Here is a 22018-nt window from a genome sequence, read left to right as displayed (position 1 = left end):
CGCCAATCTCTCTTCCTCAGTCTGGACACCCACACAATGACCACCCTGATGTGGTCCGTGGAAGCAGTTAAAAATGTGTGTGAAACAGAGCAGAAAAGTTTGTCCCTATACGAAATGACTTTACATTTTAAAATCAAGTTTGCTGCTTTTACTAGTCTCTTGTGACAGATGTGATGTCACACATGAGTGCCAAGATTAGTTTAAGCGAGCTCTGATCTGGGGTCCAAATGAAAAAATAATTGAACTATTTTAATTGGATATTTGCAAGGGTTGAAACGTTACCTCAGATGGGTATCCATTAGGCAGTGTCAGTGACACGCCCTAAAAGCTGCATCTTACCCTGGTTTAATCAGAGCCCTGGCTTTAGTCATGGACCATAAAGGATGATTAGAGATGCTGGAGCCTTATTATGGTCAAGCTTATTGTATCTGTAAATCACAATTAACATGTCTTTTTTCCAATTCATTCATATATTTGTTTTATTGTCCTTGATGATCTAATAGCAAAACTTGAATCTCAGAGGACGAATGAAATTGTGATAACTGTTATGATTATCAGCTAGCAGTGCTATCAAGTTCACAGAATACACAGTAGTATACAGATATGGATGTGTGCTCCCAGTCTGTTTCTGTGTATGTGGGTCTTTATCTTATGGTCAAGGTAACAAAACTGTGTCTAATTAGCAAACTTGCATGTCTGCACATATGCTTTCACAATGGACAATTAGTTTATCCATTGGGTCAGTGGTGGAATTCCATGCGAGACACATATTTCCCTGGAAATTCTACAATACAGAGTTCAGCGAAGAGTGCTTTTAGTGTATGAAAGCTGCAGGTTTCATTGTCTTACCTTTACAAATGGCATGTGATATCATGTTGGCTCATTAGTACATGAAAGAGATGATAGAGCGGGAAGAAAGGGCATCTCGCTGTAGTTTTGTGAGTCAGAGCGCTGTCTGTTCTCCATGTGGAGCTCCACTGTGGCTCTGATCAAAGTCAATTTAACCCCACCGTCCAGCCGTTAGCAACATGAAGCAGCAGGCGTGCAAAGACACACACTTAAACATTAACACAGAGCAAATAAACATGAAAGAGTAAAACAGCAATTTCTCAGTGACTCAGCTTGGACAGAGTGGATAATACTGTCACAGTGATTAAGCCCTCTGATTTACTTCAGCGTTAGTTAATTTCTAAACGCACACATTCACTCCCTCATACACACACATTAACTCACATTAAGTCCACTCTATGATTGCCATTAAATTAAGAATGACCTTTTCCATTTTTCTTGTCATGATTGTGATCAGAGGCAGGAGTGAGAGGCATGAGCTAGTGTGTGCAGGGGAGGTTAATGTCTGTTACCAAAACAAGCCAGTTGCATCAGTCTGAGTGGGACTCTGAGTGCTGTCACTGAGGTTAAGTGCCAACAGTAATGGCCTTGTCCTACTACTATACGGCAGTTTTTCAGAAAGATTCCCTTTGCATGTATTCATCAGTGGGCAGCTAGTTCACTAAGAGGACAGAGGCTGATGATTATTGTCCACTACTGTTTCAAGTGCATGTAATCACTGAGTGGTGTCCGTCCGTCTTCCCCTCTAGGAGGAGGAGGCATTGAGCTAATAATGCTGACAGCCTGACGCCAGGCATAAAGAAACAACTCCATCCTATTATTATGTTAATCAGGAGTTGAAGGAGGTTAACTTGTCCTTTGAAGCCTTTGGTCATGTGTCTACCTAACTAGCCACAGCAGATGGAGAAAGCTGTGAGATACTATTCTCCTTTTTGGTACTTCATTAACCACATTTCCATCCACAGTTTTTAGGTGAGTAAAGTCATAACTTAGAAAAAATAAATAATGACACCTAGGATGGAAATAGGACGTTTCGGTACAATTTTATAAATGCCGACAGATAATTCCTTCGTTCGACATGGTGGGATCTTTTTGTGTCGGTAAAATTAACTATGCGAGATTTGTAATGGAAACGCCTTTATGCGCAAATATTGATATAATAACCATCATATCGAAGTCACGCAATGATATGTTGTGTGGTCCTCCCACTACGACTAGGGAAACCATGCAGTTTATTAGGCTACAGATTAAATAACTTATGATGAACTTCACAGTGAGGTGAAAGTGCACGGTGATCTTGATGCTCCTTTCCAATAAATATCGAGGGTCTGATTCTGGTGACATGATGATCCATAATTGACTGCAGTTTGACAAAAAAGAATTCCCGCAAAAAAATTATTCTACATTGGAGATAATGTAAGACAAGTATTGGAAACAATTAGAACACTATGAAAAATCTGGGAAACCAGGCCTGGTGTTCATAGCGGACTTTGAAAAGGCTTTTGATAAAGTACGACTGGAATTTATATATAAATGCCTGGAATATATACATTTTGGAGAATATCTTATACAATGGGTTAAAGTTATCTATAGTAACTCAAGTTGTAAAATAGTAAATAATCGCTACTTCTCCGAAAGTATTAAACTGTCAAGAGGAGTAAAACAAGGTTGTCCACTATTGGCATATCTATTTATTATGGCCATCAAAATCTTAGCTATTAAAATCCGAACCAACAATAATATCAAGGGGCTAGAAATCCAGGGCTTAAAAACAAAGGTGTCATTGTACGCTGATTGTTCATGTTTCATTTTAAATCCACAATTTGGATCCCTGAACAGCCTCAGAGTGTATTATAGTGTACTATATTACGTATTGGATCACAAAAACAACTTTTACATTACCGTGTAGTTTACCAATAAAATGGTCTGATGGTGATGTGGACATACTCGGTATTCATATCCCAAAATAAATTATCTCACTACAATACATTTTATTAGAAAGTTCCAAAAAATAGATAAGATCTTGCTACCATGGAAAGAAAAATACCTGTGTATTTGTGAGAAGAAAAAAAATCACCCTGATTAACTCTTTAGTCATATCCCAGTTTACCTATTTGCTTGTGGCCTTGCCTACACCTAGCAACTTGTTCTTTTATTATATGAGCAAAAAAATTACATTTTATTTGGAACGGCAAGCAAGACAAAATTAAACAGGCCTATTTATATAATGAATATGAATTCTGAGGGAAGAAATTATTAAATATTAAAGCATTAGACCTCTCACTAAATACTTCAGTCATACTTAAATCCGAACTGGTTCTCAAGTAGATTAGTAAGAATGTCTCACCCCATGTTAAAGAATGGCCTTTTCCCTTTATTCAGATTACAATATCTCACTTTTGTTTTATTTTTTGAAATCATCTCCAAAATATCACTATTTTTAAAACAAGTGATAGAAAGTTGGTTGCAATTTCAGTTCAATCCACCAGAAAAGACAGAACAAATAATACAGCAAATATTATGGTTAAACTCAAATATACTAATTGATCAACAAACAAAAAATATATAAATGTTTTTAATAAAAAGGTATAATCTTTGTAAATTATATCATAAATAGGACTGGTGGAGTTGTCACACATGTAACTAACAAAAATATATGGAAATGTCTGCTCTACCCAAAATTACAACAACTAATTGGAGCATTACTGCAAAAATGAAAGAGGCAATTGGAAGAGGGGAAAAATAAGGAACTTGTCTGTTGTCCTTGCATTACAGACCAAAACTGGGTAAAGACAGTTGTGATAAATAAAAAAGTATACCATTTTCATTTAAGGACCAAAAAATGGACACCTCTGCCAGATAGATTGCAAAATAGTTGAGAAGAGATCTTCGATGTACCGATTCCTTGGCACATGGTTTATGAAGTGATACCGGATTCAAAACATTTCATTTTTTTATTAAAATGATTATACAAAATTCTTGCAATCAAAAGAATGTTATATAGATATGGAGGACACAACTATTCCAATTTTGCGAAGCGGCAGAATCATTAGATCATTTGTTTTGATACTTTTTTGGTCGCAGGTCAAGGAATAGCTGAAGAATTGCAACATTTATCTGGAGCTAATACTGAGGGATTTGAAAAGTCATAGTCAATCGATCAATAATATATTAATACTTTTAGCAAAAAATGTTATCTTTAATTTACAAACTGTCGATACTATGAGAATAGAAAGGTTCAGAAGTTTTATAAAAATCGATTTTTTTGGGGTGGGGGGGTTGTATCATTTGATTTACACAACATGCCTACCACTTTGAAGATACAAACATAAAAATACTGAAAACTTGAGCGTGCATTACTATCCACCAACCAAGAGTCAATACTTTGTAGAGCGACCTTTTGCAGCAATTACAGCTGCAAGCCTCTTGGGGTATGTCTCTATAAACTTGGCAGATCTAGCCACTGGGTTTTTTGCCCATTCTTCAAGGCAAAACTGCTCCAGCTCCTTCAAGTTGGATGGGTTCCGTTGGTGCACAGCACGTTATACCACAGATTCTCAATTAGAATGAGGTCTGGGCTTTGACTAGGCCATTCCAAGACATTTAAATGTTTCCCCTTAAACAACTCAAGTGTTGCTTTAGCAGTATGCTTAGGGTCATTGTCCTGCTGGAAGGTGAACCTCCGTCCCAGTCTCAAATCTGTGGAAGACTGAAACAGAAAGTCCCTGTATTTAGCGCCATCCATCATTCCTTCAATTCTGACCAGTTTCCCAGCCCCTGCCGATGAAAAACATCCCCACAGCATGATGCTGCCACCACCATGCTTCATTGTGGGGATGAGGTTCTCGGGGTGATGAGAGGTTTTGGGTTTGCGCCAGACAACATTTTCCTTGATGGCCAAAAAGCTCAATTTTAGTCTCATCTGACCAGAGTAACTTATTCCATATGTTTGGGGAGTCTCGCACATGCCTTTTGGCGAACACCAAACGTGTTTGCTTATTTTCTTTTAAGCAATGGCTTTTTCTGGCCACTCTTTCGTAAAGCCCAGCTCTGTGCAGTGTATGGCTTAAAGTGGTCCTATGGACAGATACTCCAATCTCTGCTGGGGAGCTTTGCAGCTCCTTCAGGGTTATCTTTGGTCTCTTTGTTGCCTCTCTAATTAATGCCCTCCTTGGAGTTTTGGTGGGCGGCCCTCTCTTGGCAGGTTTGTAGTGGTGCCATATTCTTTCAATTTCTTTATAATAGATTTAATGGTGGTCTTTATGGTGCCGCTGGCTTGGTGGTGCCTCTTGCTTAGTGGTGTTGCAGACACTGGGGTATTTCAGAACAGGTGTATATATACTGAGATCATGTGACAGATCATGTGACACTTAGATTTTACGCAGGTGGACTTTATTTAACTAATTATGTGTCTTCGGAAGGTAATTGGTTGCACCAGATCTTATTTAGGGTATTCATAGCAAAGAGGGTGAATACAGTGAGGGGAATAAAGTATTTGATCCCCTGCTGATTTAGTACGTTTGCCCACTGACAAAGAAATGATCAGTCTATAATTTTAATGGTAGGTTTATTTGAACAGTGAGAGACAGAATAACAACAAAAAAATCCAGAAAAACGCATGTCAAAAATTTTAAATTGATTTGCATTTTAATGAGGGAAATAAGTATTTGACCCCCTCTCAATCAGAAAGATTTCTGGCTCCCAGGTGTCTTTTATACAGGTAACGAGCTGAGATTAGGAGCACACTCTTAAAGGGAGTGCTCCTAATCTCAGCTTGTTACCTGTATAAAAGACATCTGTCCACAGAAGTAATCAATCAATCAGATTCCAAACTCTCCACCATGGCCAAGACCAAAGAGCTCTCCAAGGATGTCAGGGACAAGATTGTAGACCTACACAAGGCTGGAATGGGCTACAAGACCATCGCCAAGCAGCTTGGTGAGAAGGTGACAACAGTTGGTGCGATTATTCGCAAATGGAAGAAACAAAAGAACTGTCAATCTCCCTCGGCCTGGGGCTCCATGCAAGATCTCACCTCGTGGAGTTGCAATGATCATGAGAACGGTGAGGAATCAGCCCAGAACTACATGGGAGGATCTTGTCAATGATCTCAAGGCAGCTGGTACCATAGTCACCAAGAAAACAATTGGTAACACACTATGCCATGAAGGACTGAAATCCTGCAGCGCCCGCAAGGTCCCCCTGCTCAAGAAAGCACATATACATGCCCGTCTGAAGTTTGCCAATGAACATCTGAATGATTCAGAGGACAACTGGGTGAAAGTGTTGTGGTCAGATGAGACCAAAATGGAGCTCTTTGACATCAACTCAACTCGCCGTGTTTGGAGGAGGAGGAATGCTGCCTATGACCCCAAGAACACCATCCCCACCGTCAAACATGGAGGTGGAAACATTACGCTTTGGGGGTGTTTTTCTGCTAAGGGGACAGGACAACTTCACCGCATCAAAGGGACGATGGACGGGGCCATGTACCGTCAAATCTTGGGTGAGAACCTCCTTCCCCCAGCCAGGGCATTGAAAATGGTTTGTGATGGGTATTCCAGCATGACAATGACCCAAAACACACGGCCAAGGCAACAAAGGAGTTGCTCAAGAAGAAGCACATTAAGGTCCTGGAGTGGCCTAGCCAGTCTCCAGACCTTAATCCCATAGAAAATCTGTGGAGGGAGCTGAAGGTTCGAGTTGCCAAACGTCAGCCTCGAAACCTTAATGACTTGGAGAAGATCTGCAAAGAGGAGTGAGACAAAATCCCTCCTGAGATGTGTGCAAATCTGGTGGCCAACTACAAGAAACGTCTGACCTCTGTGATTGCCAACAAGGGTTTTGCCACCAAGTACTAAGTCATGTTTTGCAGAGGGGTCAAATACTTATTTCCCTCATTAAAATGCAAATCAATTTATAACATTTTATACGTGCGTTTTTCTGGATATTTTTGTTGTTATTCTGTCTCTCACTGTTCAAATAAACCTACCATTAAAATTATAGACTGATAATTTCTTTGTCAGTGGGCAAACATACAAAATCAGCAGGGGATCAAATACTTTTCCCCCCTCACTGTACATATGCATGCACCACTTTTCCGTTTTTAAATTTTTAATTAAAAAATGAAAAAATTGAAATAAGTTTTTTTATTTCACTTCACAAATTTGGACTATTTTGTGTATGTTCATTATATGAAATCCAAATAAAAATCAATTTAAAATACAGGTTGTAATGTAACAAAATAGGAAAAACGGCAAAGGGGATGAATACTTTTGCAAGGCACTGTACGTAGCTGAAGGATGGAATTAAAAACAAAACAAAAGAGAACTATTGTAAAATACATTGTGTCCGTAAAATGTACATAGCATGTACAGTATAAGCTGGAAGTAGAAGCCTACGTGTTGTTGTTAGTTTACTCCAATTAGTGGAGGGCTAGGGAAAAATAATAAAGGAAGATGATCTGGCCTCCACAATCACCCAACCTCAACCCAATTGAGACGGTTTGGGATGAGTTGGACCGCAGAGTGAAGGAAAAGCAACCAACAAGTGCTCGGCATATGTGGGAACTCCTTCAAGACTGTTGGAAAAGCATTCCTCAAGAAGATGGTTGAGAGAATGCCAAGCGTCTGCAAAGCTGTCATCAAGGCAAAGGGTGGCTACTTTGAAGAATCTTAATTATAACATATATTTTAATTTGTTTAACACTTTTTTGTTATTGCATGATTCCATGTGTTATTTTATACTTTTGATGTCTTCACTATTATTCTACAATGTAGATAGGTAGGGGGTAAGGCCCTGCGAAAGACTAGCGTCCTGTCCAGGGGTTGTACTTGTACATCAAGCTGCCTCACACTGCAGAAATAGGACATACTACTGTTCCAATGAGCTGTTATTGCTTGTGCAAGGCTACTTACAATTTTATCAGGACATAAACAACCTTAATCTCAGTAGTTACCAATATGTTATCTATTGGCTTGGAGATGGGGTCTCACAAAAGTTGAGACCTAATCGCCTAATGTCTAATGACTGTTCTTCGGTATGTAGTAGTTCTTACAAACATACATACATACATACAGTTGAAGTCGGAAGTTTACATATACCTGAGCCAAATACATTTAAACTCAGTTTTTCACAATTCCTGACATTTAATCCTAGTAAAAATTCCCTGTCTTAGTTCAGTTAGGATCACCACTTTATTTTAAGAATGTGGAATGTCAGCATAATAGTAGCGAGAATGATTTATTTCAGCTTTAATTTCTTTCATCACATTCCCAGTGGGTCAGAGGTTTACATTCACTCAATTAGTATTTCGTAGCATTGACTTTAAATTGTTTAACTTGGGTCAAAAGTTTTGGGTAGCCTTCCACAAGCTTCCCACAATAAGTTGGGTGAATTTTGGCCCATTCCTCCTGACAGAGCTGGTGTAACTGAGTCAGGTTTGTAGGCCTCCTTGCTCGCACACGCTTTTTCAGTTCTGCCCACAAATTTTCTATAGGATTGAGGTCAGGGCTTTGTGATCGCCACTCCAATACCTTGACTTTGTTGTCCTTAAGCCATTTTGCCACAACTTTTGAAGTATGCTTGGGGTCATTGTCCATTTTGGAAGACCCATTTGTGACCAAGCTTTCACTTCCTGACTGATGTCTTTAGATGTTGCTTCAATATATCCACATCATTTTCCCTCCTCATGATGCCATCTATTATGTGAGGTGCACCAGTCCCCCCTGCAGCAAAGCACCCCCACAACATGATGCTGTAACCCCTGTGCTTCACGGTCGGGATGGTGTTCTTCTACTTGCAAACCTCCCCCTTTTTCCGCCAAACACAACGATGGTCATTATGGCCAAACAGTTCTATTTTTGTTTCATCAGACCAGAGGACATTTCTCCAAAAAGTATGATCTTTGTCCCCACGTGCAGAAGCAATCTGTAGCCTGGCTTATTTATGACGGTTTTGGAGCAGTGGCTTCTTCCTTGCTGAGAGGCCTTTCAGGTTATGTCGATATAGGATTTGTTTTACTGTGAATATAGATACTTTACTTACCTGTTTCCTCCAGCATCTTCACAAGGTCCTTTGCTATTGTTCTAGGATTGATTTGCACTTTTTGCACCAAAGTACGTTCATCTCTAGGAGACAGAACGTTTCTCCTTCCTGTGCGGTATGACAGCTGCATGGTCCCATGGTGTTTATACTTGCGTACGATTGTTTGTACAGATGAACGTGGTACCTTCAGACGTTTATAAATTGCTCCCAAGGATGAACCAGACTTGTGGAGGCCTACAATTTTATTTCTGAGGTCTTGGCTGATATGTTTTGATTTTCCCATGATGTCAAGCAAAGAGGCACTGAGTTTGAAGGTAGGCCTTGAAATACATCCACAGGTACATCTCCAATTGACTCAAATGATGTCAATTAGTCTATCAGAAGCTTCTAAAGCCATGACATCATTTTCTGGAATTTTCCAAGCTGTATAAAGGCACAGTCAACTTAGTGTATGTAATCTTCTGACCCACTGGAATTGTGATACAGTGAATTATAAGTGAAATCTGTCTGTAAACAATTGTTGGAAAAATGACTTGTCATGCACAAAGTAGATGTCCTAACCGACTTGCCATAACTATAGTTCGTTAACAAGACATTTGTGGAGTAGTTGAAAAACGAGTTTTAATGACTCCAACCTAACTGTATGTAAACTTCCGACTTCAACTGCACATACCTGTTTAAGCATTTCTGCCAGTTAAAAGGAATAGTCTTGTGTTTAACTCTTCATAGCTGTGTGTGTGTGTGCGTGCGTGCTTGTATGTGTACGCAAGTGAGCATTGTATACTCACGAAGAACCATGACTCCATGACGCAGCGACTGTGTGCGGTTTGGCTCCACAGCGATACTCAGCATGGTAGGGTTGCCTTCAATAATGCAGATGCGGGTGTCCTGCTTCGTCTCTCTGAACATACGCAGCAGCTGACTGGCGATGACCCCGTTCAGAGCAGATATGGCTACCATGGGAACCACAAAGGACAGGAACACATTCACCTGTCCAGAGAAAGGGAGGGGCAGCGAGATAAAGTTAGTAAGACTGTGTACTTTCTGGAATTCTGCCAATGAGCCAATATAGTATTTGCCTCAAACAGTTTTGGAAATGCAATCATCAACGATCAATAGACATATTGATTCCTTTTAAGTCTGTTTAAAAGTTGGTCTGAAAGAGAGAGTAGACAGTAGAGGAGATGACAATGTGGAAGATGGCCCTTACCTGTGTCTGGATATAATTAGTTATATATTATCTGATATCTGAATGCTACACCAGACAGACCAGAGGTTTCAGCCATTCTCCCCCCTCTTATTAGCTGTTGTCCTTTTAATATCAGCAGTAGCGCTTAAACAATATGCATTCCATTGGAATGGATGCATTTCATCATTAGTAATCTGGGAACCCCTATCCCCACCCCGCCCTACCTGCTGTTCCTCCACAGTCCCCGCCTTGCACCGCTCCCATTGTTTTTTCAAGCGCAACGATAATTTTGGATGTGTCACGTCCTGACCATAGTAAGAGGTTATTTTCTATGGTAGAGTAGGTCAGGGCGTGTTTTGTGTTTTTCTATGTTATGTATTTCTATGTTTTAGTTCTAGTTTTTCTATTTCTAGGTTGTTTTTTGGGTTGATCTCCAATTTGAGTCCTCATTGTCTCTAATTGGAGATCATATTTAAGTAGGGGTTTTTCTTCCTGGGTTTGGTGGGTTATTATATTTTGAGTAGTGTTTGTTTCTCTCTGCGTCACGGTTTGTTGTTTTGTCATATTCAGTTATTTGTGTATTGCAAAGTTTCACGGATTTAATAAAATGTGGAACTACAACCACGCTGCACTTTGGTCCGCTCCTTTCGACAGCCGTGACAGAATAACCCACCACAAAAGGACCAAGCAGCGTGGAAATGAATGGACCTGGGAGGAAGTTCTGGACGACAAGGGATCCTGGACATGGGAGGAGATCCAGGCTGGATGGGATCGCCTCCCATGGGAACAGGTGGAGGCAGCGAGAGCAGAGTGGCGACGAGATGAGGAACTAGCTTGGCAACAAGGCAAGCACAAGATTGGCAGAGTCAGGTTGGAGACCTGAGCCAACTCCCCGTGCTTACTGTGGGGGGCGAGTGATTGAGCAAGCACCATGTTATGCTGAGATACGCACTGTGTCGCCAATGCGCAGCTACAGCCCGGTGCGCTCAGTGCAAGCTCCTCACAGGTGCCGTGCTAGAGTTGGCATTCAGCCAGGAAGGAGTATGCCTGCTCAGCGTTCCTGGTCTCCGGTGCGTATTTCTATGTTTTAGTTCTAGTTTTTCTATTTCTATGTTGTTTTTGGGGTTGATCTCCAATTTGAGATCATATTTAAGTAGGGGTTTTTCTTCCTGGTTTGGTGGGTTATTATATTTTGAGTAGTGTTTGTTTCTCTCTGCGTCACGGTTTGTTTTGTCATATTCAGTTATTTGTGTTTCACGGATTTAATAAAATGTAGTACTACAACCACGCTGCACTTTGGTCCGCTCCTTTTGACAGCCGTGACAGGATGAAAGATGTTAATCGTCTTAATTAACAAATTGCATAATTTTAGCGGCTCTCAGCTTGCCTAGACTACATGCTGATTAGGCTTGAAAGGGGAGAAAATGAATAATGCCATGGTATGCTGTCAAAATAATAATTTGGGCAAGTGCTTTTGCAAAGCTGGTGCTGTAATGTGTGACCAAGCTAATTCTTTGGATAATAATTTTTGTCATGCACTTTGTTGTGCTCATGGGGGGAGATAGGGGTCCTACTAAACAACCCAAAACAGGTACCCAAAACAGATACGCAGAACAACCCAAAAGTAGCCCAAAAGACCCCAAACAAGTATCCAAAACAACCCAAAAGTACCCAAAGCAACCCAAAACCAAAAGTACCCAAAAGGAACACAAACTATCGAAGGAGCTTGGCGTGGATGTATCCCTGGAGGATCTGGAGCGATGCTATCAGAACGGCATGAAACAGAAGGCTGCTAAATACCCTTGCATGGTAATCTATAAACTGTGAAACCATGCGACCAAAGTCAATATTCTGAAGACACGGGGGAAAGGAGATTAAAATCTATGGCCAGTCCATTTGATTCATCCAGGATCTGTCTGCTAAACTGAGGGAAAAATGTAAGCAATTCCTTCCGCTCAAACAGTCACTGGAGGAAAAAGGAATCAAGACTCAATTCCGATTCCCGGCAGTGCTCTGGGTATGGAAGGGAACACAGAGGATGGAGTTCACAAGCGCCAATGAAGCCCTGAACAGGTTGCAGGAAACCTTTCCAGTTGAGAGCCCAATGCCCTAAGGAAAGGAAGAAGCTGAAAAAAGTGATAAGCATACTAGGCTACATACAGTGATGCCCAAGACCAGTATATTGTAAGTTCAGACAATATTCTTTCCCCCTCCCCCCAATACAATCTAGACTCTATTGTCCCCAAGTAACTGTTCTTCTTTAGGAAGTAGGGATGGAATTAGCCAATGCCAATGAGATACATGGACACTGAAACACAATATAAATGGGAAATATAGAATGTATGTTAGTAATTGTCAATAATTGTTCTGTGGATGTGTGGGAGAGAGGGTGTGAGTGGGTGTGTGTGTGTATGTGCATACGGGTATACACTGAGTATACCAAACATTAGGAATATTGAGTCCCCCCCATCCCCCACTTTTGCCCTCAGAATAGCCTCAATTCATCAGGGCATGGACTCTACAAGGTGTCAAAAGCATTCCCATGTTGGCCCATGTTGACTCCAATGCTTCCACCGTTGTTTCAAGTTGGCTAGATGTTGTTTGGGTGATGGACCATTCTTGATACACACGGGAAACTGTTGAACATGAAAAACCCAGCAGCGTTGCAGTTCTGTACACAAACCGGTATGCCTGGCACCTACTACCAAACCCTGTTCAAAGGAACTTAAATATTTAGACTTGTAGAGAGGGGTGTAGACGTGTCTGAGAAGAAGGGAGGGTGGAAAAGATGGAGGTTTTTGATTAACTTGCCCTGGGTCGGTAAGAGAGGACATATATGGGAGGTGGTGATTAACTTGCCCTGGGTGGGTAAGGGAGGTGGTGATTAACTTGCCCTGGGTGGGTAAGAGAGGACATGTATGGGAGGTGGTGATTAACTTGCCCTGGGTGGGTAAGAGAGGACATGTATGGGAGTGGGTGATTAACTTGCCCTGGGTGGGTAAGAGAGGACATGTATGGGAGGTGGTGATTAACTTGCCCAATTAAAATAATAGTTATAAAGGAAATGAAAAATGCTAGGTAGAGCAGGCCCAGAGAATTTTATATGGTCGAATTACACTCCTCGCTCTTACAGTGCCTTCAGAAAGTATTCATACCCCTTGACTTATTCTACAGTTTGTTGTGTTACAGTCTGAATTCCAAATTAATTAAATAAATAAAACAGCTCACCCATCTACACACAATAACACATAATGACAAAGGGAAAACATGTTTTTAGAAATGTTTGCAAATTGATTGAAGATTAAATACAGAAAAATCTAATTTACAGTGCATCGGAAAGTATTTACTGCGCCATTCGTAAGACACTGCATCTCAGTGCAAGAGGCGTCACTGCAGTGCCTGGTTCGAATCCAGGCTGCATCACATTCGGCCATGATTGGGAGTCCCATAGGGCGGCGCACAATAGGCCCAGCGTCGTCCCGGGTTTGGCCGGGGTAGGCCGTCATTGTAAATATGAATTTGTTCTTAACTGACTTGCCTAGTTAAAGAAAGGTTAAATAAAAATACATTTAGACCCCTTCACTTTTTCCACATTTTGTTATGTAACTGCCTCATGCTAAAATGGATTAAAAGTGTTGTTTTCCCCCTCATCAAGCTACACACAATACCCCATAATGGCAAAGCAAAAAAAAGGTTTTTAGAAATGTTTGCAAATTTATTGAAAGAAAAACCCTGATATCATGTGACCGACCAGCTCAATTCGGATTAAAGTAGCAACATTTGAAATTGTGTTTTTTACATTGGGTAAAAGTAGGGACTCAGAGCTAGAAAATGGTATATTATACACTAAAGTTGAAAAAAAATGGGAAAGTAATTCTGCTTTGAAAATAGATAAACTTGTAACCCCACTTTTGAGAAAATGGCTTGAATAATTTTGGTAAACCTACTGGATAGCTCTTCTTTGTCCACACCCATTCAGCATCGTTCACACCCTCTTAAACCCCACCAATCTCTTTAAGGATTCACAACCAAAGATTTCAAGACCAAAAGTTGGTTTATACTACGTCTAGTAGTATAAACCAGTAACATCATAAACATTCTATTGTTTTCCGATTTCAAACTTGTCGTTGTCGTTATGAAAAAGTGTAAATACAAAAACTACAGGCTACATGACATCAACAGCCTGGTGGTCCAAAATAGCTTAACCCCTGTGCGGACATCCAGCGAAAAATCATATCGCCATTAGCATAACAAAATGTAATAATTAAAAAAAACAAAAAACAATTCAAATTATATCGTTTTATAGATACACCTCTCCTGAATCGAACCACGTTGTCCGATTTCAAAAAGGCTTTACAGCAAAAGCAAAACATTAGATTATGTTAGAGGAGTATATCGTAAAAGTAGCCACATAGCCATTTTCCGACCAACCACATGCATCACAAATAACCAAAAAACAGCTAAATGCAGCACTAACCTTTGACAATCTTCATCAGATGACACACCTAGGACATCATGTTACACAATACATGCATTCTTTTGTTCGATAAAGTTCATTTTTATATATAAAAACAGCATTTTACATCGGTGCGTAACGTTGACTAACTATTTTCCCTCAAATGCATCCGATGAAACAGAGCAACAATTTACTAAATTACTATTCGAAAACATTTTTAAAATGTAATATTGTCATTCTAAGATTTATAGATGAATATCTCTTGAAAGCACCTGTAATGCCATATTTAAAATTAACTTTACTGGGTAATCATACTTTGCAATGAAAGGGGATGCGATGCTCTGAAAAATTGGCTGACGTTACAGGTCAGCGCCATCTTGGAACAATCGCATATCACATCTAGTCTTGTATACTATTGTCAATAATCACTTACCTTTGGTTGTCTTCATCAGAAAGCACTTCCAGGAATCCCAGGTCCACAACAAATGTATTTTCGTTCGAAAAAGTTCATCCATTATGTTCCATTAGCTTGTTCATGTTAGCGCGTCTGAAGGCTGATCCAAATCCTCCGTCGGCCACGGGACAGCCATTTCGACAAAAAGCATTTTTTTCCCATTTAGGTTCGTTCAAACATGTCAAACGTTGTATAACATAAATCTTCAGGGCGTTTTTCAACAAGAGAGCCAATAAGATTCGAGGGGGACGATTGCATTGTGTTTCAAAACGTTTCGAAAGGGGAGGGTAACCAGGGGCGCCGGCGTCATAATGGTGATGGCCCTCTCCGTGTGACCACGTTCCACAGCGTCTCATTCATTCAGTTTTCACAGTAGGAGTCTCAAATCACTTTGTAAAGACTGGGGACATCTAGTGGAAGCAATAGGACGTGCTCAATGAACCATAGCTCACGGTGTGATTAATAGGCAACGTGATGAAGTTGAGTTCGCAATTCAGAATTCCACTTCCTGTTTCGATCTGTCTCGGGGTTTTGACTGCCATATGAGTTCTGTTATACTCACAGACACCATTCAAACAGTTTTAGAACCTTTAGGGTGTTTTCTATCCATAAGTATTAATTATATGCATATCCTAGCTTCTGAGTTTGAGTAGGAGGCCGTTTAAAATGGGCACGATTTTTTTTTCAAAAATCGCTTTTAGCGCCCCCTATCCTAGGGGAACGCCAAGAGGTTAACTGGTATATTGTAACACCAATAAACCCACCCGTCACTCTAGAAAACCAGGCAACTAAAAGCAACTTTCTAAACATTGTTTTGGTTCGTTTCTAGCTTGTTAGCTAGGTAGCTAGCTAATGTTACATTATTCATTTCAAATAATTACCATATCATATAGCTGACATATAGTGTTTTTACTTTAGCTCATTTCTACTCATTATTACAGGAAATAAACTCAAAACAAGATCATTGTTTACAAGTGAATGGCGAGCCAATTACAGAAAATAGCTTACGGTTTTGAGTGTGACGAAATAAAAGCAGGGCAATCTACCGGATAATTTTACAACTCGGACACTGTCTCATTGGCCTAACGTTATATCCTAATTTGACTTTGGTGCAGGTCATGTTGTTTTTCACATTACCGTCTCTGGTAAACACACACTATATCAACTAAAATCAATGTTTGGGGGCTCCCGAGTGGCACAGCAGTCTAAGGTACTGCATCTACAGAAACCCTGGTTAGATTTCAGGCTGTATCACAACTGGCTGTGATTGGGAGTCTCATAGGGCAGCGCGCAATTGGCCCAGCGTAGTCCGGGTTTGGCCGGTGTAGGCCTTCATTGTAAATAAGAATTGGTTCTTAACTGACTTTCCTAGTTAAATAAAGATGAAATAAAAATGTGGAGTCTTTTATTCAGACATGTAGTTAGCTAGCTAGCTAAACAATGAACCATAATCCAAACTCATAATGTTACTACCCTGCATGAATATGCAGGTAGCTAACCAACCAGATTCAATGTTAGCTAGCTAGCTAACATTAGGCTATAGCTAGCAATCAAATGGCTTTGAGATAAGTAATATTACTACAGATCAAGTAATATTACTACAGATCATACACGTAACGTTGGTTAGCGAGCCAGCCAGCTAATGTTAGCTAGCTAACAGTACACTTTAACTTGAGATGAAAGCGACTTTCTAACAAAATTAGAAACATATAATATCTGAAAATGTAGCTAGCTTGACACTCTTACCCATATACATGGATGGACACTTCTCCCGCTCTGTCACAGATGCAATGGTTACCCTTAGTTTGAAGATGTAATCCAGAGACGGGTGTTTTATAACAGCCTTCTGTGTGTTCTCTTTTTGATCCCTCTGCATAATTGCAATCAAACGGCAAAATCTCCTTAGCTATCATACTCTAATTCCACCGGGCATTCCACTGATTTCAACAACACTTTTGCAGTTCTACTACATGATATCTTAAAAAAGCTGTGTTAGAAAGGATTACCTACACATTCTGACCAGTTTATGTTATTGACCGAAGCATGCTACATGGCAGACCAATCCGAACTCATCTCTCGGCATGTCCAGCCCATCAATTTTTTCAGCCAATCATGGCTAGCGGGAAGGTTCCTGACTTTTTCCATGGCTAAACCAACTAGGCTCGCAATTTAACAATTGTATTCGTATTTACAGATGGCATACAAGTTTTATTAAGGCATATGAAAGTTCACATGTTCAAGAAGGCATTTCTGCCAAAAAATGCATTTTGATCCAAAAAATATTTTACTTTCAAATGCCTCTCCTGTGAAGTAGTGACGTGCGACTTACGCCTAGTTTCCTGAAACGAGCCACATTTACATAAATATTCAGACCCTTTACTCAATACTTTGTTGAAGCACCTTTGGCACCGATTACAACCTCAAGTCATCTTGAGCTTGGCACACCTGTATTTGGTGAGTTTCTCCCATTCTTCTCTGCAGATTCTCTCAAGCTCTATCAGATTGGATGGGGAGCGTCGCTGCACAGCTATTTTCAGGTCTCTCCAGAGATATTCGATAGGGTTCAATTCCGGGCTCTGGCTGGGCCACTCAAGGACATTCAGAGAATTGTCCCGAAGCCACTCTTGTATTGTCTTGGCTGTGTGTTTAGGGTCGTTGTCCTGTTGGAAGGTGAATCTGAGGTCCTGAGCGCTCTGGAGCAGGTTTTCATCAAGGATTTCTCTGTACCTGGCTCTGTTCATCTTTCCCTCAATCCTGACTAGTCTCCCAGTCCCTGCCACTGAAAAACATCCCCACAGCATGATGCTGTCACCACCATGCTTCACCGTAGGGATGGTGCCAGGTTTCTTCCAGACGTGACGCTTGGCATTCAGGCCAAGGAGTTCAATCTTGGTTTCATCAGACCAGAGAATTTTGTTTCTCATGGCCCAAGAGTACTTTTGGTGCTTTTTAGCAAACTCCAAGTGGGCTGTCATGTGCCTTTTACTGAGGAGTGGCTTTCGTCAGGCCACTCTACCATAAAGGCCTGATTGGTGGAGTGCTACAGAGATGGTTGTCTTTCTGGAAGCTTCCCCCATCTTCACAGAGGAACTCTGTAGCTCTGTCAGAATGACAATTGGGTTCTTGATGACCTCCCTGACCAAGGCCCTTCTCCCCCGATTGCTCAGTTTGGCCGGGCGGCCAGCTCTAGGCAGTTCCAAACTCTTTCTATTTAAGAATGGAGGCCACTGTGTTCTTGGGGACCTTCAATGCTGCAATAATGTTTTAATACCCTTCCCCAGATCTGTGCCTCGACACAATCCTGTCTTGGAGCTCTACGGACACTTCCTTTTGTGTTTGCTCTGACATGCACTGTCAACTTTGTGACCTTATATAGACAGGTGTGTGCCTTTCCAAATCATGTCCAATTCATTGAATGTACCACAGCTGGACTCCAATCAAATTGTAGAAACATCTCAAGGAGGATCAATAGAAACAGGATGCACCTGAGCTCAATTTCGAGTCTCATAGCAAAGGGTCTGAATACTTATGTAAATAAGGCATTTTTGTTTTCACGTTGTCATTATGGGTTATTGTGTGTAGCTTGATGAGATTAAAAAAAAAAAATACATTTTAGAATGAGTCTGTAACGTAGTGAAATGAGTCAAGGGGTGTGAATACTTTCCGAATGCATTGTATACAATTGTACACAATAAATATGCATTTATACTATGATCCTCCCGTTCTATGTAATGCCACTGCCCTCATAGATCATGTCAACTAAAATATTTTATTTGGTTCTTCAATGATAGATGGAACAGAATGTCACGTCCTGACCAGTATAAGGGTTAATTGTTATGGTAGTTTGGTTAGGACGTGGCAGAGGGTATTTGTTTTATGTGGTTCGGGGTGATGTTTTTGCAGAAGGGCGTTTGATTTATTATTTCCGGGTTTTGGTTTATGTTCTATGTTTATGTATTTCTATGTTTAGTCTAGTGAGTGTATTTCTATGTTAGGTTAATGGGGGTTTGGGACTCTCAATTGGAGGCAGGTGCTTCCTCGTTGCCTCTGATTGAGAGTCCTATATATGGGTAATTGTTTGGTGTAGGTTTTGTGGGAGATTGTTTCTTGTCTAGCGTGTGTGAGCCTGAGAAGACTGTTCGTTGAGCGTGAGTTCGTTTTGTTATTTTGGTGTTCATTTTGAGTTTAATAAAAGTTCAAGATGAGCAACCACATACCTGCTGCATTTTGGTCCTCCTTTCCCAACGACAACCGTGACACAGAAGGTTTACTTTGATTCTATACAGGTAAAGACCAACAAAATCCAACTCATCACATGGAATGTGCACAGGCTCCATTGTGGGAAAAAAACATGGTTCTCGAACACTTAAAGAGATTGTCAGCAGCTGTGGTTTTCTTGCAAGCGTTACATTAAAAAAAATGGATACATTTAATATTTAAAGAGAATCTGGGTTGTAGAGGCCTATGTTGTCACCTACTGTAATAACAGCAGTGTTGGCATCCTGATAAGTGTGAATACACAATTTACCCATATCCCAGCACATGGACCAGGAAGGGTGTTTTCTACTGTTGAATTTTACCTTACACATTGATTTGATTGTATGTCCTATCAGGGGCAAATCTGGAGTCCTTAGATATAATTCAAGCTATATTAGATCGAATCCAGATAGGAACTATTATTTTGGTAGGTGACCAAAGGCATGCATTAGAAAAGATTGACAGACGTAGTAATAAAAAAAGGCACATTTAGGGAGCCTCCAAAGAGACTGAAAATGTTAATCTCTACAAATAATTTACAGGACACCTGGAGATTACTCCCAATTACAAAATAATATACGTTTTTCTCTTAAAGTAAGAAAAGCTATTAAAAAATTGACTACATTTCCAAAAATGCACTCAACAAAGTACTGGATTTAAAAAAATCATGATATAGTGCTATTGGATCGTACTCTAGTATCAGCTTAATTACACCAATAGAAAATACACTTAGTGATAGAATTTGGACAATAAACAGAACACATCTGGACCCGAAATGCATTAAATACATAAACTAAAAACCTTTATTACAAATGTAAGCTTAGAGGACAGAGAAAAGCCAACCCCCAATATAATCTGGGATGCGTTTAAGGCATACATTAGTGACAGATCATCTCATAAAAAAAAGCTAAATCTGATTTAGAAATAGTGATTTATTTTTCTTAAATTATTATCTTAGAAAAAGCCCATAAAAAAATCTTTACAAGGTAAGGAAGAAGATCCAATTCCTCCTTAAGTTCAGACATTTTAACGGCTGTCAGAATGATCGGACCAACGCGCAGCATGGTTGTAGTTCCACATCTTTTTATTTATAGTGAAACGTTGCAATACACCAAATACTAGAAAATACAAAAAACAGCAAACCGTGAAGCAGAGAGGAAAACACACTACTCAAAATTAACAACCCACAAACACCAAAAGGAAAAACCCCCTACGGGCTGCGGACCCCCTACGGGCTGTGGACCGCCGCTGAAGACTCTGGGCTGCGGACCGCCGCTGAAGACTCCGGGCTGCAAACCGCCGCTGGAGGCTCCGGGCCGCGGACCGCCGCTGGAGGCTCCGGGCCGCGGACCGCCGCTGGAGGCTCCGGGCCGCGGACCGCCGCAGGAGGCTCCGGGCCGCGGACCGCCGCAGGAGGCTCCGGGCCGCGGACCGCCGCAGGAGGCTCCGGGCCGCGGACCGCCGCAGGAGGCTCCGGACCGGGGAGCGTCGCCGGAGGCTGGCTCCGGACCGGGGAGCGTCGCCGGAGGCTGGCTCCGGACCGGGGTGCGTCGCCGGAGGCTGGCTCCGGACTGGGAGGCGTCATCATAGGTTCCAGACTAATGACCGTTGCTGCTGGCTCCATGCCATGGATCATCTCTACAGGTTCCGCACCAAGGATCATCACTGGAGGCTTCTTACCATGGATTATCTCTACAGGCTTCATGCCATGGTTTATCCCTACAGGCTCTGGACCATGTATAATCCCTCCAGGCTTTTTGCCAAGGATTATTTCTTCAGGTTCCGGGCCATGGATTACCTCTTCAGGCTTCGTGCCATGGAATATCCCTACAGGCTCCGGGCCATGGATCATCACTAGAGACTTAGTGCCATGGATCACTGCTACAGGCGTCGGACCATCGATTATCACTGGAGACTTTGTACGTGGAGCAGGAACCGGTCTCACCGGACTGGGGAGACGCACTGAGGACCGAGTGCTCAAAGCATGCACCGGCCGTACTGGGTTATGGATGCGCACTGGAGGGAGAGTGCGAAGAACAAGCACAGGACATACTGGATTCTGGAGGCGCACTGGAGGGAGAGCGCGAGGAGCAGGCACAGGACGTACTGTGCTGTGGAAGCGCACTGGAGAGAGAGTGCGAGGAGCAGGCACAGGACATACTGTGCTATGGAAGCACACTGGAGAGAGAGTGCAAGGAGCAGGCACAGGACGTACTGTGCTATGGAGGCGCACTGGAGAGAGAGTGCGAGGAGCAGGCACACAACTGGTGACCGAAGTCAGTGTACATGCACCCGGCCCGCCACGAGCAGTGTGCATGCACCCGGCCCGCCACGAGGAGTCACTAGAGTGCGATGGGACAAAGACATCCTGGCTGGCCAAACCCTCCCCTAACCCAGACCCACTGCTGTCCCTTCGATATGGATAGGGCGGTGCTCCCTCTGCTGGAGTCCACGATCATCTCCTTTGTTTTGTTGATGCTGAGTGAGAGGTTGTTTTCCTGACACCACACTCCGAGTGCCTTCACCTTTTCACTGTAGGGTGTCTCGTTGTTGTTGGTAATCAAGACCACTATGTTGTGTCGTCTGCAAACTTGATGATTGAGTTGGAGGTGTGCATGGCGTGGCTGAACAGGGAGTACAGGAGAGGACTGAGCACGCACCCTTGTGGGGCCCCAGTGTTGAGGGTCAGCGAAGTGGAGATGTTGTTTCCTACCTTCACCACCTGGGGGCGGCCCGTCAGAAAGTCCAGGACCCAATTGCACAGGGC

General features: G+C 41.7%; 1 protein-coding gene across 1 annotated transcript in view; it reads right to left on the bottom strand.

Annotated features, from left to right (window-relative positions):
* The window catches only part of LOC106572121 (neurotensin receptor type 1), a 60162-nt gene that overhangs the window by 11135 nt on the left and 27009 nt on the right, over positions 1-22018 (bottom strand). Inside the window, exon 2 of the mRNA XM_014145977.3 lies at positions 9684-9885. Coding sequence (XP_014001452.1) covers positions 9684-9885 — 202 coding nt within the window. The remainder of the gene's footprint in view (positions 1-9683; positions 9886-22018) is intronic.

This window comes from Salmo salar, chromosome 15 (genome assembly GCF_965601325.2).
Source record: "Salmo salar chromosome 15, fSalSal1, whole genome shotgun sequence".
In the NCBI taxonomy this organism is placed as follows: Eukaryota; Metazoa; Chordata; class Actinopteri; order Salmoniformes; family Salmonidae; genus Salmo; species Salmo salar.
The sequence above is the reverse complement of the archived record's forward strand: the minus strand, read 5'-3'. Positions and strand labels throughout refer to the sequence as shown.